At 35.2% G+C, this 14380-nt stretch overlaps 1 protein-coding gene and 1 long non-coding RNA gene across 2 annotated transcripts; both read left to right on the top strand.

The window, feature by feature from the left end:
• Window positions 1–2975: 2975 nt before the first annotated feature.
• Window positions 2976–4402, top strand: LOC137575076 (uncharacterized). The gene is made up of 2 exons (XR_011032114.1): window positions 2976–4140; window positions 4197–4402. It is a non-coding gene; the product is annotated as an uncharacterized lncRNA (long non-coding RNA).
• Window positions 4403–4582: 180 nt separating this feature from the next.
• Window positions 4583–9093, top strand: oaf (out at first). Its single transcript, XM_068287475.1, has 4 exons — window positions 4583–4924; window positions 7129–7242; window positions 7314–7632; window positions 8295–9093. The coding sequence occupies exons 1-4, from the start codon at window positions 4712–4714 to the stop codon at window positions 8591–8593; spliced, it is 945 nt and encodes a 314-aa protein (XP_068143576.1). The 5' UTR covers window positions 4583–4711; the 3' UTR covers window positions 8594–9093.
• Window positions 9094–14380: the final 5287 nt, after the last annotated feature.

Raw genomic sequence — 14380 nt, 5'->3', positions numbered from 1 at the left:
CGCGTTTCTGGTATTTTTTAGTATCTTATGTGATACAGCTGGGACTGTCAATGTGACCGTAAGAAGCAATACCAAATAGAAAAATAAAATTGTAAAATACTAAAATAAACAAACGAAAAGCAAAACAATAACTTCAAATGATACGAATTCCATCGTTTGTCCCGTCCCATAGATTCCCAAGTGGATAAACTTAATCTGAAAGCAACATGTATTTCTGCAGGCGATGCAACTATACCACCATCCGATATACCAACCTGCGACGGCATATGTCTGTTCATCTTAAGTCCTACGCTGGCCACATACAATGCAGTCTATGCAACTACAGAAGTTCGAGAAAACAAAATGTTATAAGGCATTTGATAAAGAAACACAACGGCAAAGGGGATGTATTAACAGGAACAGAGTCAAACGAAGTGCCAAACCCATTTTTAAAAACAATTTTGATCACTAACTTTAAATGCGATTTGTGCAGCTTTTTGAGTACCAAGGAGAAGGAAGTAATACAGCACCAGTCGAAGGTACACGAAGGCAAAGGCATTGTGGTGGAAGAACAAATAGAAGTTCCAAAAACACATCCAGACCCTTCTCCCGAGCCACTGCCAGATCCCAATATTGATCTAGAACAAAAAATTGTTTTTGCGGCAAATTTCCAATGCAGTGCCTGTAACTATAGAAGCGTCAAAAAGAAAAATGTTGTACAACATCAGATTTTGAAACACGGCAGCGAAGAACCGGAAGATTCAAAGAGCGACCTATGTTCAGAAATAGATTTGATGCAAACTAAAAAAACGACTGATCAGCGTCAATTGGAGAAGGAGTATGAAGATGAATCAGAACCCGCAAAGAGGCTCCTGCTTGCTGAATGTGGTCTCATATGGCACTCAAAAGAATTTTCAAAACGAAATCCTAGTTAATTAGGATGTGCTCATTTTTAATTTGCTGTTAACTGTATTAATATTCATACCAATTCTTTTTTGCATTTAGTTTTTAAAAACCTTAATAAACATTAAATTATTATCTTAAGATTTTGAAATTAAATAACTTTGAAATTAAATGCTAAAATAAAAGGAGTCTGCAGTAAAAAGTGAAATTCAAATCTTTTAATAAACATTTAGCTATGATCCTTAAAACTTAGTAAAAATAGAGTGAAGATTGTTTTCGATAAAAAAAAAAAGCACTGAATATTTTTGTTTTATTGCAATAATGTACAACTTTTGACTGCCAATAAGCGACTGGAAATTCGGGGACATAGTTCATTTATGTACATTGTTTATGCTGTATGCAAAAGTATCAACCAATATAGTTCAAATAAATTTTAAACATTACTCATTCAGAAAAATTTTTGCACATGAGAACAACAAGTAAAGGTTTGTTTATCTCGAACAGCTGTGCGGGCCTGTGTGGCCGCATTCAAAACGACAAAAAATACCATATTTTTTTTTTATCGAAATGGTCAGATTAAAATACCAAACTTCGAACTGATGGGTAAAACAATTTGATTAAACATCAATATCAACAATCTGAACTTTTGTTATTAAATTGAAAAAATGAAACAATGTCCAGTTTGCAATTACTCTACCAAATCTACTGCGAACTTACATCGGCACTTTAATGTGCATAGAAAAACATTTTTCGGAAATTTTCGGTGCAGTCTATGTAACTATGGAAGCACAAGAAAAGAAAATGTTATACGGCACTTAGCACGCAAGCACAATAACAGAGGAGTTGTAATTACAGGACCACCACCAAGGCAAGCGCCAATCCCATATCCAAAAGTAATGTTCGTTGCAAATTTTCAGTGCAACAAATGCAAGTTTTCAAGCACTAAAGAGAAAGATGTGATGAGGCATCGTATAACGGCACACAATGACCAAAGTATTCGAATGCCGGAAGAAGAGGAATCACCAAAGTCTCATCAGGGCCCACCTCCAGAGCCCCTGCCAGACCCCCTTGCGGACCAACAGGCTAGCCCTGACAGGCAACACAAAATTGTGTTTGCAGCCAATTTTCAATGCAGCGCCTGCAACTATAAAAGCGTTAAGAAGGAAGATGTCATGAAGCATCAAGCGACGAAACACGGCAGCGAAGATGAGGCAACATCTGAAGCAGACCCTGGTGTCCCTTCGGGAACGATTTATAAAGCAATTTTTCAGTGCAGCGTTTGCAACTTTAGGAGTTACAACAAACAAATTTTAACGAGACATCAGTTCGAAAAACACGGCCAATTCGACGAGGAATTTGCTGCTGGGCGAAGGAAAACGCCAAACGAAGCCAAACATTCAGAGATGAAGTCAATAAAAGTCGAAGACGAGGATGAATCAGAACCTGCAAAGCGTCTTCTACTAGCGGAATGTGGTCTTATATGGCATTCAGATGTATCTATAAAAAAAGAGTCATGACGACATGGATTTACAGTTCGTGGTGCTCCATATAGGTAGGTTTCTTTTTCTTGTCCTTAACTAAACTCAAACTAAATTTTTCCATTTATCGCTTCAGGATAAGCAGTAAAACCTAGATGATATAGGAAACGTTCAAAATGATTATGGAACTCATATATGTACTTTGAATTCGATTCGTTTATTTGGAATCTGTAATAACATGGAGGAGATTCCAAAGAAACAGTACTTGTAAATATTTAAATACAATGATACTAAAATGAGGTATACAAATATAATGTATTTGAAATTGAAATTCAAAATCTTTCCTTTGTTGCCTGAAGCACAGATCTAAAGTTTACATTTATTTGAAAATATTTGTAACTGTTAGTAGTAAGACCATTTGCTGATTGAAAGCTTTTACTAATTTAATTATGATGAGACTGTTTTGTTTTTAATAAACATCTATTCACCTGCAGTTAAAAAAACTGAAACATTCATTAAATAATTGTTGATTTAAACAAACAGATGTAAGAGTCAATGTGACCGTATATACAACAAAACCAAAAAATACTCTAATGTAATACTGACACAACACAGGGGTCTATAAAAATACCTAACAACCTAAATGGCAGAGCAATAACATTGGAGATTAACAATATTAATTAGTATTTAAACGAATACGAAAAATGCTCAAATGTCCAGTGGAGCGATGCAACTTTTCCACTCAATATAAATTGCAACTACAGCTGCATGAGGTTGTACACCAAAACACCGATTTTAAATATTATACATGCAGGCTGTGCGACTACAGCAGCCCTAAGAAACATAATGTCCAAAGGCATATGGCCGTGAGACACTATGCTGGGGAACAAGTGCAACTAAATCCATTTATGGCGCCGCAAGCCCATCCCCCAGAAGAGGAACTTCGAGAGCAGAGAATAGTCTTCGAGGAACAATTTCAATGCAGCTTTTGTCACTACAGAAGCACCAGAAAGTTGAATGTAATAAATCATCAGATCTTAAGACACAATTGCGAAGACGACGCAACAAAACCGGAGCAACATGAAGTATCAGTACCAAAATCATGTCCAGATGGTACAGAACTAGAAATAATGGTTGTGAACAGTTATCAATGCAGCCGTTGTGAATATACAAGTTCCAAGAGACAAAATGTAAGAAGGCATATAAACACAAAACACAATAACGTTGGAGTTGTGCTCACAGAGTCATCAAATGACCCGCTAAAGCAATATAGTGGAGTGCTAAATTCATATTGTCGAAGATCAAAGCCAAGCCCAGAAACACAAGATAAAATAATCTTTGAGGAACGCTTTCAATGTAGCGTCTGTGACTATAGGAACACCAACAAGGAAGATGTATTGCGGCATCAGTCTTTAAAACACGATATAAATGATGAAGTTCCCGATGACTTCCACTGCAACATGTGCGATTATATTTCCAACAAGAGGCATAATCTACAAAGGCATAAGGCTGCAAAACACCGTCGCATAGTTAATAACAAGGACGAAGAGTCAGGATTCCATGAGGAAGATTCAGGAATCCAGGAGGAAGAGTCGGGAGTCAAGGAGGATGACTCAGACTCAAGAGAGCACGAGGATGAACCGGCAAAGCGTCTATTACTTGCAGAATGTGGTCTCATATGGAACTCTGAAACATCTTCTAAGAAAGATGAGTGTTCGTCTAGCGATCGGGACACGCCTATAAGTAGTTAACTAAAAATACCAATTGTTTTCATAAGTGTGTAGGTATTTATTTACATATTTTTTTTATTATTATTACCAATTTTTTTCCTTTCAGTTATCCTCGCTGCAGGATATATCAATGTACAGCGTAGGTCCAACGAGGCAAAAATGCAAATATGGACCAATAACGATGGGAAATGTTTTTATAAACATAAAACGTAAAATATAAATCTAAAGTGATTTTGAATTACGTCTCTTATATTATTAAAAACAAAAATGTGAATAATAAATTGGGAATTTCCCCCCATTTAAGAACTGCAATGTTTGTGTTATAGTTCTATACTTAATGTTTGCTGGATTATTTGATAACTAACTGTGACTGTTTCACTGCTGGCATTTTATTCGTTCAATATATCTGGTAACACTTTTTTAGTATTTTTTTGTATGGCCATACTTCACAGCTGTTTCCGAATTTTTCGTAATCAGTTCTTTTCAGTTTTCCACATCGTGCGGTTATTGCGGCGGTTTTTTCACAAATAAAACGAAAATTTTTCATTTTACGTCGACACCAAAGCAAAGCAACGAAAGTGAATTGAATTTATACTAGTGTGTGGATGTGTAAAGTGCACGATGATCTTGGCAAAGGATAGACCAATTGATCACTATATATCTTGCAAGCCAAGTGTCCAGCGTCACAGCTGTGATCGGGCAGCCAACCTTTGTTATTTGAAACAAAGTTGCGGATTCTTATGGTTTATACTGTGTAATTTACTAATCCCAACGATACCCAATGGCGGAGGCAGCCTGGTGGGGGCCCAATTGTTGATCAATGTGCAAAATCAGGTGCGTGTATGCCAAAAGCCGTCGCCGGCAACCGAATTGGTGGGGGAGTGCTTACTAATAGCTCATAAATATTTATCGACAACAAAAATAAAAGTGGCAGAAGTCTTAACCAAGTGACGCCAGTTATTTCTTTTTTCGAACATTTCATTTCGAAAATGAGCAGCAAACCGCAAGGAAGGCTAAAAGACGAGATATTTTAACAATACTGTGTTGTTCCGTCAACAAATTAAATAAAAATTTACCTGTTTTGTTTGTTTTTTTTTGGATTCTAGCTTAGCAGTTTTCACTTTTCAATCAATTTTAAATTTGTTTGCACAACAACAAGAAGATAAAACATCAACAACAACAGAGTAGCAGCTGGTATTTCTGTGGCTGTGTGTTTGTATACCTATGCGTGTTTTTGTGTGTGTGCCACCTGTAAGTGTGTGGGTGTGTGTTCTATGCAAGTTTCTGAATGCGAATTCTGCTTCTATCTCTATATTTGTATGTGTGTCTGTGTGCGTATGTTTTCATCCTTCATTGTTTTGGCGATGGCCATGGCCCCAAAATGTCTCTGATTCACTCTCTCGTTCCAACTTTGGCTCTCTCTCTTCCTTTCTCTCTTTCTCTATCACTCAGTTATGTTTACCATACAAACACCCGACACAAGAAAACCAACAACAACAATTCTCCTTGCCTTCTCGTGGCCCTCGCCTTATCCTGCAAACATCAGCAGCAGCAGCAACATGTTTACTCATGTCCACGTGTAAAGGGCACATTTTTGTCCTTTTCTTCTCTGTATACCGTGTAATCAAGTATAGGCTGGAAAGGCATATTATTGTTGGCAAACTCGATAAAAACTTTGTTTTTCTTAAGCTTTTAGTTTGTTATCATTCATAAGGATTTTTAAATTTTAGAATTTATTTTCGAAATTTGTAAAGTTTCAGTATTAAGAACTCTCTAATCTTGCAGTTTTGAGAACTTGGAAACGAGCTGCATTCGAATTGCCTTTGTACATGTAAATGCATTGCAAAAAGTCCTAACAATTCACTGGGTGTCTAAGAATTATCTACACATGCTTAACTAAAAAAAGCGATGTGGACTTCATGCAAAATGTTGCCACAAAATAAATCTTTAAATCTATTAAGAAACAACATAAGACGACTTTATTTTTATTTATTTACTTATCTTTTTCTCACTGTCGTTGCTCAAAAAAGTGGCCGTATGGACACTTTTATCCGCCACTGTAAGGCCACATAAAATTTGTTATATTTCTTTTCGACCCAATTTTTTGTACAACATTCATTTAAATCGACATTTTGTACATTTATTATTACAATAAATCGCATAACACCGACTAAGGGTCGGTGAGCCAAATACTGTGAAAATTCGTAGTATTCTAAATTTTTAAATGGTTCATTCGCTGTTGTTTCTTAAAGTTTGTTTATTGTTTTCCATTTTGTATTTATTTAAATAGCATTTCGATTATGATTCTTTCTCCTTTCGATATTGATCACCAATTGTGGAACGAATCTCTTCGAAGTTTTAAATGCATTCGTGCAGCCTCTTACTCCTTGTAATAGAAGTCTATTTTAACAGACATAATCAAGAGGTGCAACTTTTATACACTTAGTTTTATTTAGCTTTAAAAAGGATAAAAAAAATATTCGTATTTAAAAAAAGATCTACAAATTTCTTTATATTTTTTGCTGTTGAAATTTCCAACTCGTTTAGTTCTACGTTAAGGATATCACTATAGCAATACCATTTTCATGTACTGAATAATGACAACTTGTAGTTTACATTTGATTTTAAAAGTGTGGTTATAAAAGGCATGTCTTCATATGTAAGTTTGTGCCCACTTGGTACAGGGTATTTGCAAAGTCGGTTTCTCTTTTAGCTGGCGGCATTTTTTGTTCCTTTTTTATAGTTTATCTATGTAGTTGTTTTGTTGGAATAAAAAATGAGGTTGAGTACGAGGTGTGAGTAGAAGAAAAGTTCTTTCGTTTCTCATTTCTTTCTATTTTTAACTCTCTTGACTCTAATTTAGTTCATGGTCGCGGTACTCTTGTGTGTCGTCGTTCCCCTCCAGGCTCCAAGTGTCATAGTTAATTTGCGTTCCAAGGATACTCTTGTCCTTTGAACGCTAAACCGTTTTCTTCGTTCTCTCGGTTATTAAAATCACTTTAAAAACGTTTTTTTTTCTATGCTTATCGTTCTTAAAGGGCGGCGAGGTCATCCAGGAGAGCATCACATCCAATATAGGCGAAGATCTAATTACTTTAGAGTTCCAGAAAACCGATGGTACACTCATCACCCAAGTCATTGACTTTCGTAATGTAAGTAATAAAAAAATTACTTAAACTTTAAAGCAATACATTCAAATTTAAACTATTCTGATAACTTTTAGGAGGTTCAAATCCTTAAGGCCTTGGTCTTGGGCGAAGAGGAACGCGGTCAAAGTCAATATCAAGTCATGTGCTTCGCCACCAAATTCAATAAAGGGGACTTCATCTCCTCTGATGCCATGGCCAAACTGCGGCAAAAAAATCCACATACAATACGCACGCCGGAAGAGGATAAGGGTCGGGAGACGTACACGATGAGCAGTTGGGTGCAATTGAATCGTTCATTGCCCATAACTAGGCATTTGCAATCGCTTTGTGCCGAGGCAATGGATGCCACATACGTAAGAGATGTCGATCTAAAGGCTTGGGCCGAATTGCCAGGTAAGAACGATGACAAAACTATACAAAGTTTACACAGGATTTATTTAGTTTAATAGATAATGCAATTCTAGACTGCGTTTAAGTTATTGAATTGAAATTTTCCTTAAAAGGAAACTCTAAACTCTAAATTTTAATTTAAAAAGTATACCCAACATTTTCATAAAATTTTTGATCAAATACGTATCCTATTTAAATTGTTCTCCTGATTAAATGGTCGCAAATAACCGTTTGAATCCATAGATATCTTAAAAGTAAGAAAAAGTTAAATAATATAAGGATCTTTATTACTATTTATTTTACTCGCCTTTCGCCTTTCCGTATATATGCGTAATACTTATTTGCGTAATACTTCCTTAAAAGTTAGGTTAGAAACAAGAGACAGGGCTTAAATTAGCCTAATTTGTTATAAAAAAAAAACATACGAAATCCACCTAAACGTCCAAGAGATCAATGAAGAAGCCAATTCGGCATAAAAGAGCCCTTGGGTTAATTCGGCAAATCAGTTGGCCATTTCTTGATCTCTTCAGTTGCTTAAAATTTTTTCTGATGTTTGCATATTGGTTGAGCCTTCTGCATTTTCATCCTCGCACTTTTGAATTTCCGTTTGGGGATGCTCAAACGTCAAGCCTCTCAATCCTTTCCTTTCTTAATATCTCCTTTAGGCTCGTCAATTTCCAGCCTAGAGGCAGCCACTGAAAAATTTCCGGATGCGCTGTCCACGCGTTGCAATGAAGTGAGCAGCCTATGGGCACCATGTCTCTGTACGCTAGAGACCTGCATCGGTTGGTATCCCTGTGGACTTAAATATTGCAAGGGCAAGACGGCCGCTGTGGGGTCGGATGCATCCGGGGCCCAACAGCAGCAGCAGACGAATTATCGTTGCGGCATCAAGACCTGCCGCAAGTGTACACAGTTCACCTATTATGTGCGACAGAAACAACAGTGCCTCTGGGATGAATGACGACGCGGCGAACTGCAGCTGATGCAGATGCAGATGCGATGTGCCAAGCGGCAGCGGCATGACAAGGAGGATGCGGCCTGTGATGCGACAGCAGTAGCAGGAGCACCCACAACGAATGCTAGCAGCAAAAGAACTGAGGGAAAACCTCCACCCACTACAACAACTACAACGACCAACAAATTACGGCAACTGCTTTTGTTGGTACAGCAGCAGATGCCTTTTGCACTGTGGAGCTTTCCGGTCCATCACATTTCCCATCATCATCATCATGACGTTGCCCCAACCACCGCCTCCACCTTGGCTCAACCATCGTCATCATCATTATCATCATCGCCATCATCATCATCCACAATGGCAGCCATCGTCGCGTGATAATGGGAGCTGGGAATAACCGCACTCACCACCGCAGTCCCTCCTCTTCTTCCACTTCCTTTTCCTCCTCCGCCCCTTAGTTCTTCCTCCCTCTACACTCAAATAATAAAGTGAGTGTTGACACTGTTTCAGGTTATAGTTTTTCGTGATGTGTGGGTGCGCGACAAAAGTCGTCCATATACAGGTGTATGTCCATATGTGTGTGTTTATACTATGTATATATGTATATGTAATTATATATGATTAGCCTACGTTTTACGCTTATGCCAGATTTAGGTTTAGGTTAGCTAACCCAATATTATTACAAAAACTGAACAAATTAAAAAATAAAAGAACTCGCAGTATTTGGAATCACAAGCAAAAAAGACAAACCCAACTTTAACAAATTTCTTTAAACATTTTATATAATTTTTAACTACTGCTAAGTAAACTTTGTGACTTTTATTCAACTCTTCCATGTAGGTTGCCTGTGTTTCAAGTATGAAATATTAACCCTTTTAACTAATACTCAATTTCTATTTGTGCTCCTAGATTCAAAACGGAAAATTTACATTTTGTTTTGCAACTTAATGTATTTGTTTTCCAGTTATCTATCACTATATCATGTCATCTTAGGCCTTATATCGTTTTATAATTGTCTTCAATTGAATCTTTTGTTCATTGCATAGCTAACTCTATCTATTCCAGTCCGTTTCGCATCATTGTATAGGTCATGTCCAACTTCCAATTCCCATTACCCTGTCCAAACATCAAATTCAAACCTCATTTCAATTTCAATTTCAATTTGTTTACTTTCCATAGAGAGGGAAAGTTCTATACTCGCTCCTCTTAGTCTCTCATTCTCCTACATTTCTCTCCATTTCACATTGTGTGGCTGTAATTTCGTTTCAATTACCTTTTCCCCATGGTTTTTCATTCCATTTCTATTCTGTGTATGTGTTTTCCCTTTTTCGTTTTGTTTCAGCTCTTTTGATGTCTGTTTGCATTTCATTCACCTTTCTATTGTTGGTCCCCTCTTTCTTACCTTTGAACTAATGGATCATTAGGTTTTAAATTTGAACAGTTGGAAAAATTAAGTGAAGGCTTTTGAGAGTTCTGATGAATTAATATATAGATTATATATAGTACGCATATATATTTAAATGATATATGATTAAAAATTAAATGTGGCCTTAGCATATTTTATATGAGCGCATCACAAACAAGATACAAGAAAACTACAAAAAATTAAGAACTTCTTCAAAGGATTTGTGCTCATGATTAGATCTAACAAATATAATAATATATATATACCTGTGTATATAAAAAGGGGAATACAAACCAAATTTAAACTGACTGCCGCATTAAAGCTTTTCTCTCTATATAATGTATGTGTGAAAAATAAATTTATATATGCATACATACATACATACATTGGCTGTTTCTGACCCTAAAAAACAAAAACATGAACAATTTGTACGACTTTTTTCCTAGAAATTTCACCTTTTTTCCTCAAATTTCTTTAATAAGAGTCTTTTTTTTTCTCCATGTCTGCCTTTATCCTAATCCTATATATTCCAATAAAACTAAAAACAAACACAAATTACCTTAACTAAATTACTAAACAATACCAAGAACAATAATCTATTGTAAAAATTTCAAACAAAACATAAGGAAAAACAAAAACATACTAACTAGTCTTACCTTAGAATGGCTAACTATTTTCCTATAAAGCGTATAAAACAAATGTTTCGACAAAATATATATAGAAAAAAAGAAATTAATGGTGATAATAATTTTTTCTACAACAAAAAGAAAATTGAAAATAGCAAAAGCTCCTTTTCTCAGTGTAAAAAATATATATAAATGATTAAATTGCTAAACAAAAATGTAATTAAACCCTTTAGCATTTTAAGGCATTTAAAATTTAATCGAAATGATCTGATTCGTGTAACAATTTAATCGACTAGTCTTAAAACAACAAATTGAATAAATAATAATTTTAGTCAATAATTATTAATAATAAATAAAGCAGCTGGAAATTCTACATTTTATAGAAAACAAAAGAAATATTCGAAAACAAAAATGTTTATTAATTCATATAAATGTCTTTTGGGCGGCCTAAGGACAGGCAGGTGTTTGTATGTGTATATAAACGTAAGTATATACATATATGTATGTAAGTACTTAGCATGATATTTAATTATATGTTTTATAGTAAATACATCAAGCAGTTGTTCAACCTAAATTTAATTTAACAAGGACATAAATATTTAGCTTAATAGTAGTACTGTGGCAAACGATTAAGTTATTATAAATGACATGCATATAATATTTGGAATTGTTCTTCGAATTTTTTACATAACCCTTGTCTTAATTTAATGAACATTAGCATTATCTTTAGAAGTGGTCTGATAATGTCACAATAAAGTTGATTTGTCCCCGTTCATCAAGTAAGGCCATTTCAATAACAGTTTCTAAATTATTTTAATATATGTAACACTCAATTTGCAGCTTAAAATATTTATTATATAAGCTACGAGTGTCAACATACCTACGAGTAGTGACGTATTAGTCTTAATAACTCTTTGAACTAAATAAAAGATAGCATCACATCTTATATTTAAATTTCCTCAAAAAACAACCAAATAAGTATGCTATATTTTTAATAATATTACGCACTGGTGCAAAAACGAAAACTGGGATGATTTTAGCGGCACAAAGTCAACGAATTGTTTGGAGCAGTAACCAAAAAATGTGTCTGCACACACACACACACACACATGTAATATAATATTAATAGTGTATACGTGATAGGATAGATAAAACAAACTTTATATTGACCACACTTAAATTTAAACCAGAATTAAGTCATTTAACATTTTAGACAAGAACTACAAGATTCAAGGGGTGTTTAGAACTATGGACGGATCCAGTAACTATACCAGGAACTTTAAGGAAGTCTCATTCAATCATTGCGAAAATTTATGAAATTTTAAAGTAAAAATATCTTGATTTTTTATGCCCAAACATTGTACTTACTTCAGTTTATATATTTTTTTGTTAACAATCTTTAGATAGACCATTTACAGTGCTATAAAGATGTTTTTTCTTGCATAAAAAGGATACAGTTTAAAACACAGCAATGCATAGAAGTTGTGTTTCGAATTCTTTCATTATATTCAAAGATACATATGCGTATCAATGCTACTCAATGCTACATTCAGCCCAAAGAATGTTAGTTCGGTTCGGCAATATTTTTTTTATAAGCAGAGCAATTATAATGAAATCCTTGCAAACAATGAAATCATACAAATTGATTCCATACATTTATTTCCATTATAAATAAATCATTCCTTTAAATTGGTTTTATGTGTTTATAAAAATTTAAGTAATGAAAAAACTGTAGTAAAGAGTAAAAAAATATGACATCCATTTTTTGTCAGTTATGTCAAGTTTAAGATCTGCAAGTCTTTACATTTTATATCTTTTTCATTTTAATATTCACATATTTTGTTACTTTAGAGACCATATTTGGCCTTCTTTTTGAATACACATATGTATTTGTTGTTAAATTCAGTTTTCCTTTTTTTCTTCTTCAAGAGTTCTATGAAATTGGAATCTGATTGATTATGTTTGGTGATCCTGAAGTTAAACAAAAGCTTATTAATGCATTTCTTTTTTAATCTAAGCAACTTCAGATTTCCTTTTATGCCACTTTTACAGGCAAATCTCCATTGGAATGCATTAAAATGCGCAGCATGCTTCGAGTTGTTTGTTGGCTCCTCTTTGGCCACCGATGCGCCACTCCATTTTCTTGGATTTGAACAAACAATGTTCCATAGGAATCTGAACGAGAACGAGCAGATACAGAGCGGGTGAGAGCGGCGGAGAGGAGGCCAAGTTGTGAGCCAGTGGCAAATCCTTTATGCGATTTGTAATTCATGAGCAGCGCGCACAGATTCTTATCATTTATTTTACTGCGCAATCGGTATCGAGTGTTGGTTGCTGTAGAACAGCTCCCACTGATAGACACACAGACAGCCAGACAGAGAAACACTTGCAGCCAATATAACTATATTCATGGCAACCGACGACGACTACAACGACCAAGGACCAACAGGAGTGCGACGATAGCTTAAGACGTGCGGAAACCAAATCGGCGTCGTAGAAAATTGAATTTGTTACGATTTGGTATGGCTTGGGAGGACCTCCACCACCCTTCTGTATCCTAACGTATGTGCATGCCTAATGAGCCATGAAATGCCAGAAGCCCCTGGTCCCTTTTTTCCACCCATCTAGGGAGTTTTAGGTTTGCCGTTTTTGTTGCTTCCCTCTCTTTGGCTTTTTTTTCAGTTGGTAATCAACGACAGCTGGTGGCCAATTGCTGCGTGTAGGTCAGGGCTAGGCAATCCTAGAGCCTTGTTGACCTGACCCTCTCTGACCAAGGGCCAGGGAGAGGTGAGGTATTTAGCCCACGCATACGTATATGTGGGTATACATTTATATATATAAAAAAAAGCCTACAAGTATAATTAAAACAGGCGCGTAAATCAAACAAAATCAACTCTCCTTTCGCATGCTCTTAATTAAGTTTACACTCTTGCAATTCGATTTCTCTCATTTTTTCCTTTTTTTTTTTTGCTTTGCTTTGCTTCTTCTGCGGTTGGATAGGGCAATTCAAATAGGGCAACATGAAGGTAAACCAACAAAAGTGGCCAGAACGTTTTCATTGGTGCAAATGGAAAGGCCTTCAACTAGTCACTGTGAATATATATTTCGATCAGAGTGACACAATAATAATTTGGGATATATCCTACTTTGAGCCCTCAAAGAACAGCAATAAAGTAGGAATTATTCTAAGAGATAATAACCATTAGAACGATTCCAGGTGCTACTATGTTATTCAGAATGATTCCATAACTAAAAAGATTACTTATCAGCAGTTAATGCTTAAAAAAGTTAGTTAATAATATATAAACATAACCAAAACAAAAATATTAAAATTTGTCGAACATTATCTCTTAGTTTTCTTAATATTCATTTTCAAAATTAAGGCAAATGAACACATGCTTTCATTTAAAAAAAAAAAAATTAAATGTGCATATAAATACTCAATTTTTATTATTTTCATGGATTCTACTACAAGTTTATCGGCATGTTTATTAGTATAATATTTATCATTTTAGTTTAAATTATTCAAATTCAAATTTGCACATTTGTGGACTGTATAAGTAGTTATTCAGCCGGCAGCATAAGCAGCCGAACTCAACTTGCCCAGTTTTATGATTCTCCCTTTCTCTCGTGTGTTGTGGAATGCCTCAATATATGTACATATACATAAATATGTAGCCTATATATACGCTTTTGTGAGAATGTATTTGCGTGTGTGTGTGTGTGAGAGTATATGGTGTTTTCGTGTTTATTGCTGTTGGC

Source organism: Drosophila tropicalis, unplaced genomic scaffold (assembly GCF_018151085.1).
Source record: "Drosophila tropicalis isolate 14030-0801.00 unplaced genomic scaffold, ASM1815108v1 contig_562, whole genome shotgun sequence".
NCBI classification, from domain to species: Eukaryota; Metazoa; Arthropoda; class Insecta; order Diptera; family Drosophilidae; genus Drosophila; species Drosophila tropicalis.
The sequence above is the reverse complement of the archived record's forward strand: the minus strand, read 5'-3'. Positions and strand labels throughout refer to the sequence as shown.